Source organism: Pristiophorus japonicus, chromosome 3, assembly GCF_044704955.1.
Source record: "Pristiophorus japonicus isolate sPriJap1 chromosome 3, sPriJap1.hap1, whole genome shotgun sequence".
NCBI lineage: Eukaryota > Metazoa > Chordata > Chondrichthyes > Pristiophoridae > Pristiophorus > Pristiophorus japonicus.
In genome coordinates, this window is record NC_091979.1 from 65,883,956 (window position 1) to 65,905,148 (window position 21,193).

Below are 21,193 nucleotides of genomic sequence, written 5' to 3' on the forward strand. Positions count from 1 at the left end.
AATAAGTTGTGATTGTGTGGAATGATAACTCTTTAACAGGTTTACAATAGGCTATTAAGAAAATTGTACATGTGTGGTTCAATGGCTCATTAACAGTACACAAGTGTTTGTTTAGTAGACCAATAACCATTATGTGGTTTAATATTGTATAAGCAGGTTGAAGGTTATCCTAAATTCCTACGAACAGGCTACATATGTTCCAGGTTTAAAAAAGAACACAAATCCATTCAATTAGAGGGGGAAATTTGTCCTTCTGTTGGTGATGACTTTTATTATACATGCATTACTTCTATTTTCTCACAACTGCTGGTTGTTCACAGCAGTGAAAATAAGACTGATACAAAACATACGGAGATATAATCCACTCCCTTATGCAAACTGCACTGCTGCTATTACAGATAAGTTGGTAGGGGTATACAGCACAACACTGCTGTATGGTGAAAATTGGTACCAAAGCCGCTGCCTCACTCCGAATGGCTGCACTACTGTTAGAAAAGGAATAATGGTAAACAGTGCCATTCCAAATGAGGTTGGAGTTCAGGCACATTTGAAGAGGAGAATTTTTCAGACCATTTGGCCATACTATTCCTGCCTGGGAAAATCTGATGTAGCCGCTGGGTGCTCAAAGTGAAAGTTCAATTTTCAAGCATGACAGAAGCCTCTTCCCTTAACTATTGTGTTCCTAACACAGATGAGGCTGCACACAGGGAGGTTAAAGTAACAGTGACCTCAGTCTTTTTAAGACACTCCAGAGTGAGGAACAGGCCTTAGGGGCCGACTTATATACAGTGCTCCCAAGGGATGCTGGGATCCCTTGGGACTTAAGGGGACGAGCTCACTGGTGGCGGAACATGGGAGTGCATGCTTTACAGATAAACAACATCACTCCCCCCCGCAAAATTCAAAGTGAAAACTATTTACAAGGTGAGGTGGTCGGGAGCCTTTCTTTCCTGGTGGACTGTCTTGGTACAAATGTGTGTTCTGGTACGTTGGCTGTGCCCTCGCTGGGCTGGCGTGTTGTTGGCCCTGCAGGGCTGCTAGGTTAGCCTGGCCTTGCTGGGCTGTTGGTCGTGATGAGTTCGATTTCCTGGTCCGGCGTGGTGTCGTTGATCCTTTGGGTGTGTGTTGTGGGCTCGAAAAAGATGGTGTCTGCTGTGGGTTGTTCAGGGCAGTCTGTGAACCGCAGCCTCATTTGGTCCAGGTGCTTTCTGCAAATTTGTCCATTGTCTAGTTTGACTACACCACCCTATTCCCGTCTTTAGCTATCATCGTGCCCGCGATCCACTTGGGATCATGTCCATAGTTTAGCACATACACAGGGTCATTCAGATCAATTTCCCGTGACAGAGTGGCGCGACCATCGTTTACATTTTGTTGCTGTCGCCTGCTCTCTACCTGATCATGCAGGTTGGGGTGAACCAGCGAAAGTCTGGTTTTAAGTGTCCTTTTCATGAGTAGCTCAGCCGGGGGCACCCCTGTGAGCGAGTGGGGTCTCGTGCGGTAGCTGAGCAGTATTCGGGACAGGTGGGTTTGGAGTGAGCCTTCTGTGACTTGTTTAAGGCTCTGTTTGATTGTTTGTACTGCCCGCTCTGCCTGCCCATTGGAGGCTGGTTTAAACAGGGCTGAGGTGACATGTTTGATCCCATTGCGGGTCATGAATTCTTTAAATTCAGCACTGGTGAAACATGGCACATTGTCACTGACCAGTATGTCAGGCAGGCCGTGGGTGGCAAACATGGCCCTCAGGCTTTCAATGGTGGTGGCAGCGGTGCTTCCCGACATTATTTCACATTCAATCCATTTTGAAAAAGCATCCACCACCACCAGGAATATTTTACCGAGAAACGGGCCCGCATAGTCGACATGGATCCTCAACCATGGTTTGGAGGGCCAGCACCACAAACTTAATGGTGCCTCTCTGGACACGTTGCTCAACTGAGCACATACGCTGCATTGCCGTACACAGGACTCTAAGTCAGAGTCTATACTTGGCCAACACACTTGGGATCTGTCTATTGCTTTCAGCATTACTATACCCGTGTGTGTACTGTGGAGATCCGAGATGAATGTCTCCCTGCCCTTTTTTGGTAGCACTATGTGGTTACCCCACAACAGGCAGTCTGCCTGAATGGACAGCTCGTCCTTTCGCTGCTGGAACGGCTTGATTGTCTCTTGCATTTCAATGGGGATGCTGGCCCAGCTCCCATGCAGTACACAGTTTTTTTATTAGGGACAGCAGAGGATCTTGGCTGGTTCAAGTCCTAATCTGGCGGGCCGTGACAGGTGATTTATCATTTTCAAATGCTTGCATGACCGTCAACAAGTCTGCGAGCTGTGCCACCATCAACAAGTTTGCAGGCTGCGCCATTTCCAGCCCCGTGGTGGGCAACGGTAGCCGACTGAGAGCATCCGCACAGTTCTTGGTGCCTGGCCTGTGGCAGATGGGCTCGTTATATGCTGATAGCACGAGTGCCCACCTTTGTATGCGCGCTGAGTCATTAGTATTTATCGCCTTGTTTTCAGCGTACACGGATGTGAGGGACGTGTGATCAATTTCTAGCTCAAATTTGAGGCCAAACGGGTACTGATGCATTTTTTTTACCCCGAACACACACGCTAATGCCTCTTTCTCAATCATGCTGTCGGCCCTCTCGGCCTTAGACAAGCTCCTGGAAGCATAGGCGACAGGTTGCAACTTCCCCACAACGTTAGCTTGTTGTAATACATACCCGACTCCGTACGACAACACATCACATGCTAGCACAAGTCTTTTACACAGGTTATACAATACAAGCAGCTTGTTGAAGCATAAAATGTTTCTGGCTTTCTCAAAAGCAATTACTTGGTTTTTTCCCCATACCCAGTTCTCACCTTTGTGCAATAACACATGTAGGGGCTCTAAAAGGGTGCTTAACCCCAGTAGGAAGTTAACAAAATAGTTGAGGAGTCCCAGGAATGACCGCAGCTCCGTGACGTTCTGTGGCCTGGGCGCGTTCCTGATAGCCTCTGTCTTGGCGTCTGTGGGCCGAATGCTGTCCGCTGCGATCTTTCTCCCCAAAAACTTCACTTCTGTTGCCATGAAGGTACATTTCGAGCTGTTCAACCGCAGCCCTATGCGATCCAGTCGCTGGAGGGCCTCCTCCAGGTTTTGTAGGTGCTCGGCGGTGTCCCGGCCCGTGACCAATATGTCGTCCTGAAAGATCACCATGTGTGGTACTGACTTGAGTAGGCTCTCCATGTTTCTCTGGAAGATCGCTGCAGCCAACCAAATTCCAAATGGGCATCTGTTGTAGATGAACTGTCCCTTGTGCGTGTTGATGCAGATGAGGCCCTTCGAAGACTCCTCCAGCTCCTGCGTCGTGTAGGCTGAAGTCAGGTCAAGCTTGATGAACGTCTTGCCTCCTGCCAGCATCGCAAATAGGTCGTCTGCCTTAGGTAGCGGGTATTGGTCCTGTAGCGAGAAACGATTAATAGTTATTTTATAATCACCGCAAATCCTGACCGTGCCATCACTTTTGAGTACTGGAACAATCGGGCTGGCCCACTCGCTGAATTCCACTGGGGAGATGATGCCCTCGCATTGCAGCCTGTCCAGCTCGATTTCCACTCTCTCCCTCATCATGTGAGGTACCGCTCGCGCCTTGTGGTGAATGGGTCGTACCTCTGGGACCAAGTAAATCCGCACCTTCGCCCCGGACAAGTTTCCAATGCCTGGCTTAAAAAGGGAAGGAAATTTGTTAAGAACCTGGGTACATGAGGCCTCATCAACATGTGATGGCGCTCGGATGTCATCCCAGTTCCAGCAGATTTTGCCCAGCCAGCTCCTTCCAAGCAGTGTGGGGCCATCGCCCGGGACAATCCAGAGTGGCAGTTCATGCACCGTGCCCTCGTTGGTAACCTTGACGATGGCGCTGCCCAGGACAGTGATAAGCTCTTTGGTTTACGTTCTCAGTTTCATGTGGATGGGGCTCAGGGCTGGCCTGAAAGACTTGTTGCACCACAGTCTCTCAAACATCTTTTTGCCCATGATGGATTGGCTAGCGTCAGTGTTCCATGGCTACGGGTAAGCCATTCAATTTTATGTTTAGCATTATAGGTGGACATTTCGTCGAAAATGTATGTACCCCGTGCACTTCAGCATCTGCCTCCTCTCTCTGAGACTCGAAATTGCTTTGATCCACCATGGACCGATTTTCCTCTGCCACGTGGTGGTTAGCAGGTTTTGCAGAGCTTGCAGCTTGTTTGCGAGCTCGTTGGAGGTGCCCCATTGTTCCACAGCTCTTGCAAACATACCCTTTGAAGCGACATGAATAGGCTGAATGGAAGCTCCACATTGCCAACAAGGTGTGAATTGCTTTGCATTCATCCTTTGTTGGGGACTCTGAGTCTTCTGGGTCACCTGAGGCCTGCTGGCAGTTGTAAACTCGTGGGTTCTGCCCTGTCCATTTCTGCTCGCAAACACAATTCCAGTTAATTTATGAACATTGCTAGCACTTGTGTGCTGAAAGATTTGTTTGGTGTTATCACTGGTGGACATAAACGCCTGTACTATCACAATGGTCTTACTGAGGGTCGGTGTCTCTACAGTCAAAAGTTTTCGTAGGATGGTCTCGTGGCCAATGCCCAGTACAAAAAAGTCTCTGAGCATTTGCTCCAGGTAGCCATCAAACTCACATTGTCCTGCAAGTCGCCTTAGCTCGGCGACGTAGCTCGCCACTTCCTGACCTTCAGATCGCTGGCACGTTTGGAACCGATACCTCGCCATCAGCACGCTCTCCCTCAGGTTAAGATGCTCCCGAACCAGTGCATACAGCTCCTCATGTGACTTATCTGTGGGTTTCACCGGAGCCAGAAGATTCTTCATGAGGCTGTAGGTCGGTGCCCCGCTGACTGTGAGGAGGACTGCTCTCCTTTTTGCAGCACTTCCTTCTCCTTCGAACTCGTTGGCTACAAAGTACTGGTCTAGCAATTCGACATAGGCTTCCCAGTCCTCACCCTCTGAGAACTTCTCCAGGATGCCCACAGTTTGCTGCATCTTTGCGTTGGATTCGTATTCATGTCGCCAGTTATTGTGTTCCTAACACAGATGAGGCTGCACACAGGGAGGTTAAAGTAACAGTGACCTCAGTCTTTATTAAGACACTCCAGAGTGAGGAACAGGCCTTAGGCACTGGCTTATATACAGTGCTCCCAAGGAATGCTGGGATCCCTTGGGACTTCAGGGGAACATGGGAGTGCATACTTTACAGATACACAACATTAACAGTGGCATGAATAAAAAAAAGTAAAAGCACACTGCGCAGGGAGTTGCATTGCACGGGAATTTCAAAGTGTGATGTGGAAACCTTTTAGACATAGTATTGCACCCAAGATTCTCCACACGGTGAATTACTCGAATGGAAATTGTAGAAGCCTGGATGCTGGTCACCTGCCCAGTCTTTCAGCCAATAAAGCTCATGCCATAGGAAAAGGAAACAACAACTTTTTTTTAGCTCCTTTACTGTAATAAACAAGCCCAAATGCTTCACAGATGAAAAAATAGTTGCCCTAGTCATGGTAGGAAGAGAGTTACAGGGTGGCCAATGTCATCAGTAAATATGTAGGCTTCAAAGAGGTTTATTAAAGGAGGAAAAATTGTTGACAAGACAGTCTTGGGAATGCCGTGAAACTATAAAGCTTTTCTTATTTTGATTTATGTTTCAAAATCTATCTTTTTTCGCAGTTAAACAGTAATGGATGTATAACTGACAGAACGTTTTATTGGTAATGGTATGTTATTAGTTTTATTTTGGTCACTGAAAGACTTTGTAATTTACTTGTCCTGTACTGCTTGTAAACATTTCCCTGGATTTTGGTCTTAGTGGCAAAGGAACGGTGCTCGCCGTTCACCTCTGCCCAGAGAGCTTTTACAGGGCTCTCAGCCTCGATTCTGCCTAATCCGATGTCTGTTTCAGTGCGGTGCCCTCTACAGGGGATCTGTGGCATCTATGAGCAGGACAAGAAATCGTGAAGACAAGAAATTGAGAAACCGCACTGAGATACACAGAGTCCAAATCAAGAAGTATAAAACAGGAAATACAAATTAGAATTAAATAGAGTACAGAAAGCAAAATAAAGATTGGGAAATACAGATGGGATTAAGGGAGAGAGAAAAAAGAGACAGACAGAAAGTCTAAAAATATATCTACTTTTATTTTAACTTTTTAAAATCTCCAACATGAATTTTCTTTTGCGGGATTGCGGTTCCACACTTCTAAAATTAATTTTTCAGGGCCAGAGAGGATGTTCATCAATAATGATCACTTATTACTCTGTTGAAACATCAGTTATACATCCATTACTGTTTAACTGTGAAAAAAGATAGATTTTGAAACATAAATCAAAATAAGAAAAGCTTTATATTTTCACAGCATTCCGTAGATTGTCTTGTCGCCTCTTTCGCCTCCTTTAATAAACCTCTTTGAAGCCTACATATTTATTGATGACATTGGCCATCCTGTAACTCTTTTTCTACCATGAGTAGGGCAACTATTTTTTCATCTGTGAAGCATTTTGGGATGTTTATTACAGTAAAGGAGCTAAAAAAAAGTTGTTGTTTCCTTTTCCACTTACTCCTGAACACACTTGCCCTAACTTTTTCAGCTATTTATACTGTGGAACTAATGAGCAATAACCCAAGTTCATAAGCAAAACACTGTGGATGCTGGAATCTGGAATAAAAAACAGAAAATGCTGGAATTCTCAGCAGGTCAGGCAGCATCTGTGGAGAGGAAGCAGAGTTAATGTTTCGGGTCGATGAGGATGTGTGAAGGGTCATTGACCCGAAATGTTAACTCTGCTTCCTCTCCACAGATGCTGCCTGACCTGCTGAGATTTCCAGCATTTTCTGTTTTAACCCAAGTTCATGCTGTTGCAACCATTTCAATACAGAGCCTATCAGTGAGGACTGCAACAGCGTACCCTACAGAAGAGCTGGGTATCTCTGGCAGCAACTTCCAGTTTTCCGCGGACGCCACAAGTTGCTGTCAGACCTACCCTGTAACAATGGCGATCACTGATAGCCTCGCCATTATTATTACAGCAAAATTCGGGCATATGAGTTTTTCATACTTGCGAAATAAACTTAATAAAGCATTTCAACCAGTACAATGACCTCTTTTTGTTGTCAGTGGGTATGACATAGATTCAGAAATGAGTCTGGAACACATTGCTGCTACAAGGTAAAAAATGCTTCAGCCCAACTATTGTCCTTCATTTTGATGAATAACCAGGCACAAACAAATCTTTAAAATGCAGTATTATTACTGCAAGGAACTCTTGCTAGCTGTTTTTGAAAACATTATATTGTGCTAAGCAGTCTGCTAGGATAGCAAGATAACAACACCCGCACACTCAAAAGACTTATTGGATTAGGGTGCCTCACTGTAAGAAAACCACTCATGCAGTCAGAACAATTGTTCTCTGACAAAAATATGTCAGACCAAGTGGGAAAACAGTGGCTGGTATTTTGTCTCCAAGAAAAAAAGCAACGTTTTGGGGTGATGGATGATGTACTGTGGGTGGTGCCAGCAGAAAATCTGCTGCATTCTCTTCCCAGTGGCAAAAGGAAAATATAACCATGTAAATGCCAGCCCAGCAGAATGTTAAATTGTGCTGGTTCAAATTATAAGTGGTCTGCATGTGTGAAAGATTATGAGCTAGTGTTTTAGATTCATTTATTTTTGCTTGTTCAAAACCTGCAAAAATGAACAGCTTTCTGTTTACAAGCTACAGTTAAGAAAACCATGGCAGTTATCCAATCAACATCCACAGCTACATTTGTCCCTCCCCGATATTCACTTTCATCAATTGGATATCATCATGCGCAAGAAAAGCCTGGACGATTTCTCTCTTCCCCAATCGCAGGGTGCGGAGGCTCCTATAACACCCTGGCTGGGATCAATGAACACAACAGACTGAGGACAGAGCATGGGGCTGTTGCGGGCTGTATGGCTTAGCTACTAACTGTCTTAACCAGCTGAACCATTGCAGGGGACTGAGTTTAATTTTGTTATTTCTCTCATTTATCAGTATGTTATTTGAATCTTAGGCAGAAACAACTAGGAAGAATTATTCTTCTCAGCCATAAAATATTTTATTTCTAAACCCAATACATGTACCATCACTTTTAGATGTTCATTCCGACTTAATTATTGTACAGGATTCTTCATCCAAGCAAACGCTTAAATATAAAAATCCTCAATTTATGGACTGAATTCATAATACATCATAATTCAGCCTATCATTTTCCAGTAATGTACTACAGGAATACCTTTTCCCGTGTTATTATCCCCTTCCTGTCCTGTGGCATAATTGTGCCCCAAGTTTTTTTAATCATATAATCCCTTGTAACATAACAACTACAGTGGTCTTCAAAAGACTGACACTGCAGATAATTGCAGACAATGGCAGGCTCCAGAGCCATACCAGGTGTTACTGTATTGTAATTACTTGCAAGTACAAAAATAGCACAACCACTATATCAAACAATGGTCGGGTTCGAGAGAGCTGAGGGCTGTGATGGAATTGTAGGTTCAGGTGATCTTTGTTATGATGGTTTATAATTTCAGCTGAGGCCCTTGGTTGTAATTTGTTCCAACCCAACTGTTTTATAACATTTTATAGTTACAGGGATCAGTGATACAGGTTATGGACGAACTGGAAATGCTGAATAAGACAGAATTAAAGCTGAAGCCATGCCATGAAGTATCCATAAAGCCTACCTCCAGTACAGAACATTCAAACAAAAAGCGAGGGGAAATGGACAAAACAGTTACATAACTATCCATTGATTACACATCTCACCATAGAAAAAACATCTTGTTCTTTAGGGAGGGAAGCCTGCTATCCTTACCTATCCTGGCCTATATGTGACTCCAAACCCACAGCAATGTGGTTGACTCTGAACTGCCCTCTGAAATGGCCTAGCAAGCCACTCAGTTGTACCAAACCGCTGCGACAAAGCCAGCACTGAGGGAGTAACTTCACCACAAGGGCTGCAGTGGTTTAAGGTAGCTCACCACCACCACAAGGGCAATTACGGATGGGCAATTAATGCTGGCCTTGCCAGCAACGCCCACATCCCATGAACAAATACATTTTAAAAAATAGAAAAATGATCACAGATAAATATTAATACATTCTATGTATGTTTGTACATAGGAGACTGACATAGGAACTGAACTAATATGGGATGGCCAGATTACAGTTGATTGCTGCAATTTGAGATGTGTTTTTTCCTCTGATTAGTGTTTACTTCCCTGCCTTTTAAAGCACTTTGAGATGCTCTTTTACCTGAGGATCATTAGAAAAATGTAAGCACTTGTCACATATTGGTTAATCTATGTTCAATGTTAAACACATTGTTGACCACAATTTTCAAGTTTATCAGATTGTGGATATCAGAATTTAACTGGTACATGCTATCACAGTATTAGCTTACAACACATAATGTTATTCATTATGAAGAAAGTAATATATTCAGGCATTTCATGTTCACAATAAACTCCTGAAAGAATACGTGCAGTCCATTTGCACTACAGAAAGTGGTGACATGGTGACATTTACTGCCGAAATCTGTCTAAATTCTTTCAATGTTCTACAGAGCATTGTTATTTAAACAGTATTATCTTCAGATAGAGGTTTCCTATTTGAAAATCACTTAAATGCTTCATAAATAGTGTTGTAGTCACTGGTAACCATTATATTTGCTGCTATCATTAACAGCAGCTTAGGTGATTTTAATGTTATTACCACAATTACAGATTTTACTGTCTTCCACAGGAGGGTAACAATGCACCATCAATGCCATAATTATAACGGGGTGCAATGCACTCCTACAAAGTTGCTAATGATCCGAACACAGACACTCTTACCTTCTCCACCTAATGCTATAATGGATCTGGTTCTGCTTTGCCTGCCCTCTGCGTTTTTGCTGGAACATGAACGTGAGCAAACTGACCACTCAGACCATTCACTGAGAACACAGTCAGTAGGACAGGGCACCTCGCACACAACATGACTGGGAAGATAGGACTCTCCACACAGCTCATCTAATGTTACCTCACCTGCAAAACACAAAAAGGAAAACCTTTAAATTAACATGATGCTGCTCACCCTTCATATTTTGGTTAGTTTGGCATAGAAACATAGGCCAGAATTTTATCGGCGTTCAGAGGGTGGGTTTGGAGGCAGGTCCGCTGTCAAAATATAAAAGATCGACAGCGGGTCAGGATCCCACCTAAAGGTCAGTTTCCCAGTCCCGGGAGACTGTGCTTTACAGACCTAACACCAAGCGACGGGCGAGCCAATCGACATAGTTAAGGGCTACTTAAAAGGTACTTAAACATAATGTTACCATGTACTTACAATTTTTACAGCTTTTTGATGAGTTTCGTGGCACTCAGAGAGCACGTCAGGTAAGTAGGTCAGGTTTTCAATGACTCTCCATTCCTCTGACTAGGTGACAGCTGCAAAAGTGGTATAAAAGCTACCATTTCACAGCTGTTCACTTTCAAATCTTAGAAGTTGGAGCCTTTAGGATTTGGAATACACTTTTCAGTTTTATGCAGGTTGGAAGTGTTTGGAGTAAACTCTCTATCTACTGTCACCTCCTTGGAGCAACCTCTCTCACCATTGACAGATCACTTCTGTCATCTCAACTTCAGCTGCCATCTATTCCAGCAGCATCGGTGCTCTTGAAAAAATCTCACCACGATCAGCCCCAATTTCAACATTCACACCAGCATGAACAACCTGCTCCACAGTCACCTGATGCTGCACAGGACAAAGGGCATCAGCACCCGACCACATTGCTGCCCTCGAGGCCAGGGATGGCCTCACCACGGACAGATTTACTTCACTTGATGCTGTACACCCTGGCTGCCACATGCTGCGCCAGGTTGGCACCACCCCACACCAGCATCCCTGCAATGCCCAAGCCATTCCTTTCACACTCATCACCATTGCGGGAGGGTGGGGGGGGGGGGGGGGGGAGGGGTCCCGTTATGTCTCACCATTCACTACAACTTAATAAGCCACTTCCAAAGGTGCACACAAATCTGTCCAAGAAGGCAAAGTGTTAAAAATAAAGATTTCAATGTTTGGCAACACATCAACAGAAACTTTACATGAAGGGATGTGGAGCGAGTCATGGGAGAGCCTGGGTGCAGCCCTGCACCTTTGTGCAGTGCTTGTCAGTGTTTGCAGCACTTCAATGCTGCAGAACACTGACAGTACAACTGTCAAAATGAATATGGCCATGGTCCCTTTCAATAAATCGGCTGATGACGCATCAAATGACGTCAATAAACCCGCTTCCTTTTAAATGGCTGGGAACCTCGGAGGGGAGGGCTTAACAAGCCCCATCAACAGAGCAGGATGGAGCCAGTAGCAGGGTTGCAGTCCGCCATCTACCTTGTCCGCACTGGGCTCACCTCGGTAACGAAATCGCGGCCATAGGAACAGTAGGTACTTCTACCTCTCGAGTCTGTTCTGCCATTCAGTTAGATCATGGCTGATCTGCATTTACCCATGTTTGTTTCATATCCATTGATGCCCTTAGCTCACAAAAAATTGTCGATCTCGGTCTTTAAAATCACAACTGACCTTGTATCCTCTGTCTTTATGGGGAGAATTTTCCCAATTTCCACTACCTTTTGTGTAAAAAGGTGCTTCCTGCTTTCACTCCTAATTGGCGCAGCTCTAATTTTATGACTAAGCTCTCCTGTTCTGGATTCTACCACCAGAGGAAATCATTTCACTTTATCGACCCCCTTTATCATTTTAAATATCTCGATTAGATCACCGCTTAATCTTCCGAACTCAAAGGAATACAACACAACTTTATGCAACTTGTCCTCATAATTTAACCCTTTAAGCCCTGGTATCATTCAATTGACGCTCTGCCACACCCCTTCCAAGGTCAATATATTTTTCCTGAGGTTCAGTGTCCAAAGTTAAACATAGCACTCCAAATGTGATCTGTACAACAGAAACATCACTTCCTCACTTTTGAATTTCAACCCCCTTGGGATAACAGGCAGATATACAAGAGTAATAAATACTGTAGCAAATGTTTAATAATATTGGCTGTTGTGCATAATATGACTGTTATTACAGCAATAGTTTAATTATCAAACAGCAACCAGTTTCAAAAAGAATCCATGCCTAGGATTAAAAAGGACATTAAATGTCATTGACATAATACCTCATCATTTACTTCTTGGAGTACACTGACTGTTATGTACACAAGCACAGCACCAGCAACATCTCACAAATAGCAAGAAGATGAATGATCAGTTAATCTGTTTTTGAGGGAGGAATGTTGGCTCAGATACTTTGGAGTAATGTCTACTACTTCAAGAAGTGTGTTGGGATCATTAACATCCACTTGAACAGTGTAGACATGACCTCAGTTTAACATTATAGAGGGAAGTGATCAGGGCCCAGGTGAGGCGTGAGTTTGTGGTTCAGAAGAGGTGAGGGTTTAATATTGTAGAGGGAAGTGATCGGGGCCCAGGAGAGGCGTGAGTTTGGGGCTCGGAAGAGGTGAGGGCCCAGGGGCATCACGGGCCAGCCCACACTGCGATATGTGTGTGCACTAGGTCCGTGCAGCAGAGCTGGTCTCCAGTTAGCCTTGGGTAATCCTTGCCACTGGATCAAGACCTACCTCTGTCAAGCCCATGTGGTGGCTGGTGTGGCTGTAAAAAAATCCGTGCACAGGTATCTTCCACCCTTCAAGATGTAGTTTGGGATCTGGAATATTAGGTCTTTCATTGAAACACCAGTAAACTCATTCCTTTTTGGCGTGGAAGCGAGTCATCCTCACTTCGAGGGACTGCCTATAATAATTAACATCTCATTTGAAGCACAGCGCTTCTGTCAATGCAACAATCCCGCAGTGCTGACCTGGAATTTTCGGCACTGAAGCTCTGCTGTGGAGTTTGAACCCACTAGCTTTCGATCCAAAGGCAAGAGTGCTTTCAACCAAGCCAAGCTACCAATATTACTTAAATATTTTACAGAAAAAGGTGGAAAGGAAGTGCACTGTGATACCTAATCGCTTATATCAATATAAAGTAAGAACAGTATAAATTATGCTATTTGCCATTTATTTCATCGGTTGCCGTTGGCAGTCTTATCCCTGAGGTGCTTCCTACTTTTTATCCCATTGATTTCATAAAATTGGTATATAAGCAAATGGATCTACTGCTAAACAGTCTAGTGGCAGGATTCCAGCCTGGAGAATTCAGATTTTGCTGGACAAGTTTTCAAACCTTTGAATTCAGTTTGGATTTCAATTTCTTAACAGTGCAACACAAATACAAATCCCTCACTGTACCTAATTGGAATGAATAGATATCACAATCTGGATTTTTTGACTGCTGGTGTGAAAATAATGCCCAGTTGGAAATTCCAGGCTCACAACTACATATTGATTAAACTAGAATAAAACCTAAATACATGAGGCAGCTTTGGCCCAGAACTTGCGGTGGGTAGAAATTGTATTTGCTGTTATTCACATTTTAAAATTGACCGCAACTTCAGGATTTAGTGCATGCGCATCCTAACGCAGAAATCCTGAAGTTACGTCAGTCATTCACTGCTCCGACACAGTGTCCCCGCCCCCAGCTGTCAATCACTGATGAAAACTTGCGCTTTTCCGCAGTAATATCGCTGTTAAATACCCTATTAAAAGTTAGACCTTGTGGGATTAGATGTAACCGGGGTTTAACAGCGTATTGCCTGCTTAAAAGAAATGTTATAACCCTTAAACACTCATTTTAATTTTGTGGAGTGTCATATTTCTCCCGAATGATGAAAATTATAATTTTTAAGAAATTTTAAAATAAAATTATATTTTTCAAAAGTTTGTTCATCCTTATTTCAGGTTTACCTTTTCCCCATGTGAGAGCCCCAAATCTTTATTTTGGTCTCTATAACTAATATTTTTAAAAAGTCAGAATAAAAGGAGCTTCTTCCTGGTTCCCAGTCTGTGAGAATTCTGCATTGTGATTGGCTGCTTAGACAGTTGGTTGACATCACAGCAGCTAGCGCTATGGAATTCCCACTACACTACACTGATCTCAATTGAACGTTGAAAAAGCCAAACTTCTCGACACAGAGATTGCGAGATCTTTGTGGGACGATTTCTTCGAGGTCAACATCGGACGCCTTTACTTCGCCGCTAACCGCAAATTACAGGTAATTGTTTGCATACACATCGTGAGTCATTTTGCCTTTGGGTGATAGTGTATAACGGGTGACATTGTCTCAGCCACATGATTATCAGGAGAGATGTATAATGGGCAGTTGAATTGATATCGCATATTTTACACTCTCATGCAAAGTCAAAATTACCCCCATCCATCTTTTATTCTCTACAGTGCCAAATCAGCTGTTTGAAGCCGAAATTCCAAGGCTTTAAGAGGTGGAGCTGGGCCAGTGGTTAAACTGAGTCAGAACCCTGCAGTGTGACATTCTAGATTTTAAGTAAGACCTTTCTCCCACCGAGTGGTTACTCAGTTCTCCCTCCAAAATCTTAGCATGCTCCTGATTGGCTTGAGGGAAAATATTATTCTAAAAGGTTCCACTCAGCATGAAGATACTTGCTCTGTCCCAACTGCTGAGTGAGGACTGCAGCAGCAGTATCCACAGCGGGAGGACTGAAGGGGGCCCTTAGTGCAGAATGTGGCAGCATGGAGGGAGGACACATGAGTTGATTGCAGAAAAGGGCCAAAAACCTTCTGAATTGATTTTATTTTTTATTGATATTGATGCTACATTGCTGCATATTGTCAATTTCAGCCTTTTCCTTAGTTGTTGCGAGCAGTAACCATAGGTTCCTTCTGTGAGACAACTTGTCGCTGTTCAGCTTGACTTCTGTTGGGGCCTGTGGGTTTTCTGACATTTACCTTTGGAACATAGGATGATAAGTAGCTTCAGTACCACGTACCCGTTCCAGGACCAGATTCTGTGCTGCGAGTGGGGATTCTTAGTTTCTCTATTAATCAGGAATTCCTGCCTGCATGAAGACCAAGCTTAAGACAAAACAGCAACAGCCAGGAGAAAACTGTTATGCATGTAAACCTTATAATAGTGTAAGACTTGCCACCAGGGGGAGCATCTGTTGGAGACCCAAGGGTCACCTACACACCTCGTGCAAGAAAGCAAAAAAGGTTGTCTGCCATGCTGATTCTTCATTCTGGAGTTTGATTAAAGAGACTAAGGTCACATCAGTTTGAGCTTACAGCACACAGTCTTGTGGAGTTATTCTGAACATAACAAAAACTGCTGCAATTTACTCTCTGGGACAAAAGGGGAGTGGTTCTTTTCCTGAAGGGTCTATTAGCTCCATTAGCAGAGTCGGGAGGGTACAATAACACAAACCATTAGGTCCTATTGTTCACGGCAGCAGACAGTCTCCAGGTAATTTCCTTCTGCATGAACAACCACAACACCATCCGCAGAAATGGAGTTTCCGACAGGCTCAGGCTGGGGGGGTGGGGCAAGAGGGGGTGACTCTGGCAGAGTGAATAAGATACAACCAAATTTGCCAGAAATGTTGGGTCTATTTTAGAACCTTTCATTTAATATCTTTCATAGAAAAGATTTCAGTGAATGAAGTTTGTTTGTTAAAATATTCAGGTGACGATTCAGAATGAAGGGCGAATTGGAAGGTTTGAAGTCACATAAGAACATAAGAAATAGGAGCAGGAGTAGGCCATACGGCCCCTCGAGCCAGCTCCACCATTTAATATGATCATGGCTGATCCAATCATGGACCCAGGTCCACTTCCCTGCCTGCTCCCCATAACCCATTATTCCCTTATCTGTCCATCTCTGTCTTAAATTTAAACAATGATCCAGCTTCCACAGCTCTCTGAGGCAGTGAATTCCACAGATTTACAACTCTCTGAGAGAAGAAATTCCTCCTCATCTCAGTTTTAAATGGGCGGCCCCTTATTCTAAGATCATGCCCTCTAATTCTAGTCTCCCTCAACAGTGGAAACATCCTCTCTGCATCCACCTTGTCAAGCCCCCTCATAATCTTATACGTTTCGATAAGATCACCTCTCATTCTTCTGAATTCCAATGAGTAGAGGCCCAACCTACTCAACCTTTCCTCATAAGTCAACCCCATCATCTTCGGAATCAACCTCGTGAACCTTCTCTGAACTGCCTCCAAAGCAAGTATATCCTTTCGTAAATATGGAAACCAAAATTGCACGCAGTATTCCAAGTGTGGCCTCACCAATACCCAGTGCAACTGTAGCAAGACTGCCCTGTTTTATACTCTATCCATCCCCTTTACAATAAAGGCCAAGATTCCATTGGCCTTCCTGATCACTTGCTGCACCTGCATACTAACCTTTTGAGTTTCATGCACAAGTATCTCCAGGTCCCGCTGTACTGCAACACTTTGCAATCTTTCTCCATTTAAATAATAACTTGCTCTTTGATTTTGTTTCTGCCAAAGTGCATGACCTCACACTTTCCAACATTATACTCCATCTGCCAAATTTTTGCCCACTCACTTAGTCTGCAGATTTTTGGTTACCTCCTCACACATTGCTTTTCCTCCCATCTTTGTATTATCAGCAAACTTGGCTACGTTACACTCAGTCCCTTCTTCCAAGTCATTAATATAGATTGTAAATAGTTGAGGACACAGCACTGATCCCTGCGGCACCCCACTAGTTACTGATTGCCAACTCGAGAATGAACCATTTATCCCAACTCTCTGTTTTCTGTTAGTTAGCCAATCCTCTATCCATGCTAATATATAACCCCCAACCCCGTGAACTTTTATCTTGTGCAGTAACATTTTATGTGGCACCTTGTCAAATGCCTTTTGGAAGTCCAAATACACTACATCCACTGGTTCCCCTTTATCAAACCTGTTTGTTACATCCTCAAAGAATTCCAGCAAATTTGTCAAACATGACTTCCCCTTCATAAATCCATGCTGACTCTGCCTGACCGAATTATGCTTTTCCAAATGTCCTGCTACTGCTTCTTTAATAATGGACTCCAACATTTTCCCAACCACCGATGGGCTAACTGGTCTACAGTTTCCTGCTTTTTGTCTGCCTCCTTTTTTAAATGGCTCTTCTTGCTCCCCAAACAAGTTTCATGAAAGCAGTGCCCCTTTATAAAAAGACTAAAGAAAGACTTGCATTTATGCAGTGCCTGTCACAATCAAGCGCTTACAGCCAATGAAGTACTTTTGGAGTGTAGTCACTGGTGTAATGTTTATAATTTCACAATGATTTATTTAAATTCCATAGCAGTATAAATGTAGTCTTAGTATTCCCTCAGACATTACTGCACTTTATTCAAGCAGCTGACTCCTAACTCTTTGGGAATAAGAGCCTAGATTTTCCAAGCAGAACTATTTTAACACTTTCCAAATACCTATTGGAAAATCCAGACCATTGTTCTTAAACTAGTTGCTGGGGAGTGAGAGAATGGCCTGAAATAATTTTCACTGATTTCCCTTCACATCAAGTGCTGATGGACCCTTCCTCCTCTCTGCAACTCTCCCTGTTAGTGTAGCTGCAAACAGAAACTCGCTACATCAGGAACCATGGGCATAAAACCATATCGTAGCATCTGTAACCCAGTACCACACAGTCCAAGTTAAAAGAATAACAAAACTGTGGAAGAAAAATAAAGTACCAGCAACAGAAGGAGCGACAGAGTAGATAACCTTCCATTCACGGTTCAAGAGAAATAAAACAGAATTCAATTCAGAAGAAGAGGAATTACACATAGTTTACAGCGGAGAAGCAATATTAAAAAGAGCTTAAAATACAGAATGACAAGTGGTGAGAGTAGAGTGTTGCTGGAATTACAGGGAAGATTATTCATTGAGAGGTCAGACAAGCTGCTGTAATTTAAACTGCAAGTAAAGCAATTACAGATGTTAAAAATGCATTAGTATGAAGAATAAGGTGACATTTTCCAGTTAGGCTTGCCATTCTCTACCAACTGGAACACGTAAGTGAAGATTACTGTGCATGATGAAAGATTTGAACTTCTGTTCGTGGCGAGTTGCAGAAGGGAAGTTATCACTACAAACACTGAGGGCTGGATTTTCAGTTGTCTATAGCCTCAGTTAGCGGCCAGAGGGGGCGTTAATGCGAGCGTTAGAGCTTTACGACCGGGAGTGCAGCTTTTAGCACCCCGATGGAAAATTAATCACTGGGGTGCAAACCATTAGTGCCTGGCTGCTGACGACCACAGTGATAATCACGTAATCCTGGTGCAACAAGCACGCTTGCGCCTCGGTCACTAAATTCAGTGCGTGCGCCTCATTGAGTGCCTGCCAATAACAACGTCTGGAAAAACAGTCAGTACAGGCTTGCAGAGTCATTAACTGGTGGCTACGTAAAGGGATGAGGAAGCGCTTCCCTCGGAGGCCACAGTCAGTGCAAAGTTTACACAGAGAACGGTGCGTGAGTCCCCGAGATTGCAGCGGCAGACACACAACAGTTCAGCGTTAGAAAAAGTAATTTGCTAAACTTTGATGGGTGCATAACTATGCCGCCAGCGTTGCATGGTACATGCTCTAGTAAGGCGGCGTCAACAGAGAAAGGCTGTTGGCCATGTCGGCGGCCGACGGAGAAGAGCCCCTAGACATCGGGGCAGGAGGCTATACCCACCACAGCTTGGCCGGCAGTAGCGCTCATACCTGGACCTGACTGAGGAGCAGTGTGTCAGAGGTCATTTCAGAGGTATGCCATCTCTGCAGGTAGACCGGCAGCCTCACATCGGCACCAGGACTGTGCTGCCCATTGCAGTGAAGGTCACGGTATCACTAACCTTTTATGCCTCAGGCTCCTTCCAGGCTGCATCAGGGGACATATTCACATCACTTCATCTGTGCCATCACACAAGCACTCTACACATGCAGAATGGACTTCATTATTTGCCAGAGGATCAGGGAGAAAAAGATGGAACGTGCATGAGGATTTGCCAGGATAGCGGGCTTCCCAAGGGTGCAAGAAGCAATTGACTGCATGCACATGGCCGTGCGCGCACCACTCCAGAATGCAGAGATATTCAGAAACAGAAAGGGATACCACTCCGTAAATGTGCAGCTGGTGTGCGACCACACGCAGTGCATCCTCGCAATCAATGCTCGCTATCCTGAAAGTGCGCATAATGCATTTATTCTGCGGGAGAGCACTGTGCCTCGACTGTTTCAACCATCATGGGAAGGCCGAGGCTGGCTGCTTGGGGACAAGAGGTACGGCCTGGCTAATGACCCGCCCTCTACCACCCCACCTCAGAGCTGGAGGAAAGCTACAATGAGAGTTATGCCACCACCCGCAACATCATAGAGCAGACATTAGGGCTGGTGCAGCAGCGATTCCGATGCCTGGACCACTCTGGAGGCAGCCTTCAATATTCCCTTCACCAGGCCTCACTATTCATTGTGGTGTGTCGCATGCTGCGCAACTTGGCCATCATGAAGGCCCAGGCCTTGTCAGTGGGGATTGCAGGTCCACCTCAGGAGGAAGAGGAGAAGAGGGAGGAGGAGGAAGAGGAACAGGAGCCTGGCGATGCCCCAAATGTCCAACAAGATGACGAGGACCAGCAGCAGCCACGGAGAAGGCAGCGTGCCAATGTTGGTGGTGCCATGATTCTTTGGTGACAGCTCATAAAGCAGCAGCTTGCTTAAATGGAGGGAGCTGAGGGATGCAGCTAATAATGACTGCACATTGTGCCACGATAATGCCACTTCTCCGTCACAACTGAACAGCCAAACACTGAACAAGCTGAAGGAAATGGTTCAACAAACATATTATTTGGCAAACATGCCTCAAACAACCCCAAAAACCCCACATCCCCCAATAAATGGGGCACCTGCCCCTTCAAATAACACAACAAATGCAGAAACTTCCTAATATATGTACATAGGTCCCATGGGGACACATTTATTCAGTGGGTCTTCTGCTGGCATTTCCCACCCCTCTGCCTCACCTCCCTCTCTTGCCTACTGCTCCTCCTCAATGGGTCCTCAGTGCCTGCAGCAAGGCCGCTTGAGGGCTGCTATGTGTCTGAGGGAGGCAGGGCAGATGGCCTAGCACGATGCCCTGGACCAGCTCTGGATTGGAAGGCCTGGCTGCTGACAGCACCACCTGAGAATGGGCAGCAACACACTTGGATGGCTGGGGTGCATGGCAGTGGTTGGAGCCGGAATGATGTCCTCCTGAGAGGACTGGCTGCCACTCCCCCAGGCAGAGCTCAGCATCCAGAGAAATCTGTTGGAGCACAGATTGCTGGCCTACTTCAGCACCATTACCTCCCCATTGGACTGTTGGGGACCCAGACATGATGGAAGTAGTCAGTGCTTGCGTGGCATCAATTTGATTCTGCATCAGAGCACATAGCGCATTGATCCCACCATGCACTGGCAACATGGCAGAATGCAGGTGTAGCATGGTCTCACCCTACTGTTCAATGGCGACTGCCATGTTAGCCATGGCCCGCGTCATCATGTCTGGGACCCCATGGTCACTTGCAGCATCCATCATCCATTGGTATCTACCAAGGATGGGCTCAATGGGCTCCTGAGACACAAATGCAAAGGTTGAAGTGGCCTCCACCACACTCGCAACAAGTGCATCCATGCTTTGCGGGATCCTCAGCAATGCACCCATGAACTTACGGTGCATCTGCATTGACTCCCGGGACATAGCCTCTAAGTTCAGGTGCTCATCTGCCTGTCTGTGAGCAGGACTCATGGGCCGACTTACCCTCCGAAAAGCTGGCCCCCAACTTTCCCCCCACACTAGGCATTGCTGCAAGCCACTGGAGCGAGGAGCCTCAGCTTCATGCAATCTCGGGAATTTGGCCTCTTCCCCCGAGGTGGTCTCCCCACTCGCTCCCAATGAGGATGTGTCACGCTGTGCTGGCACACTATTTTCCACCTCCCCCTCATCATCCCCATCGTCTGTAGGCATCAACTCACGGGCAGGCTGCGGCTCTCTGGCTCATCATCCGTAAGCACAAAGCAACAGAAGTGCGGTTATCAACTGGGGAGGGGACAGGAAGGCAAGAAGTAGGGGGGCATCATTATTTTGGTTGCAACATGTTGCAAGGCATGTGGCCTCAAGGCTAAGGAGACTAACACAATACGCCC

At 45.0% G+C, this 21,193-nt stretch overlaps 1 protein-coding gene across 7 annotated transcripts in view; it reads right to left on the minus strand.

The window, feature by feature from the left end:
• The window catches only part of thsd7ba (thrombospondin, type I, domain containing 7Ba), a 1,512,301-nt gene that overhangs the window by 670,557 nt on the left and 820,551 nt on the right, over positions 1–21,193 (minus strand). For all 7 annotated transcript variants that reach the window (XM_070875389.1, XM_070875388.1, XM_070875385.1 and 4 more), the window contains one exon: positions 9,915–10,106. In XM_070875389.1, coding sequence (XP_070731490.1) covers positions 9,915–10,106 — 192 coding nt within the window. The remainder of the gene's footprint in view (positions 1–9,914; positions 10,107–21,193) is intronic.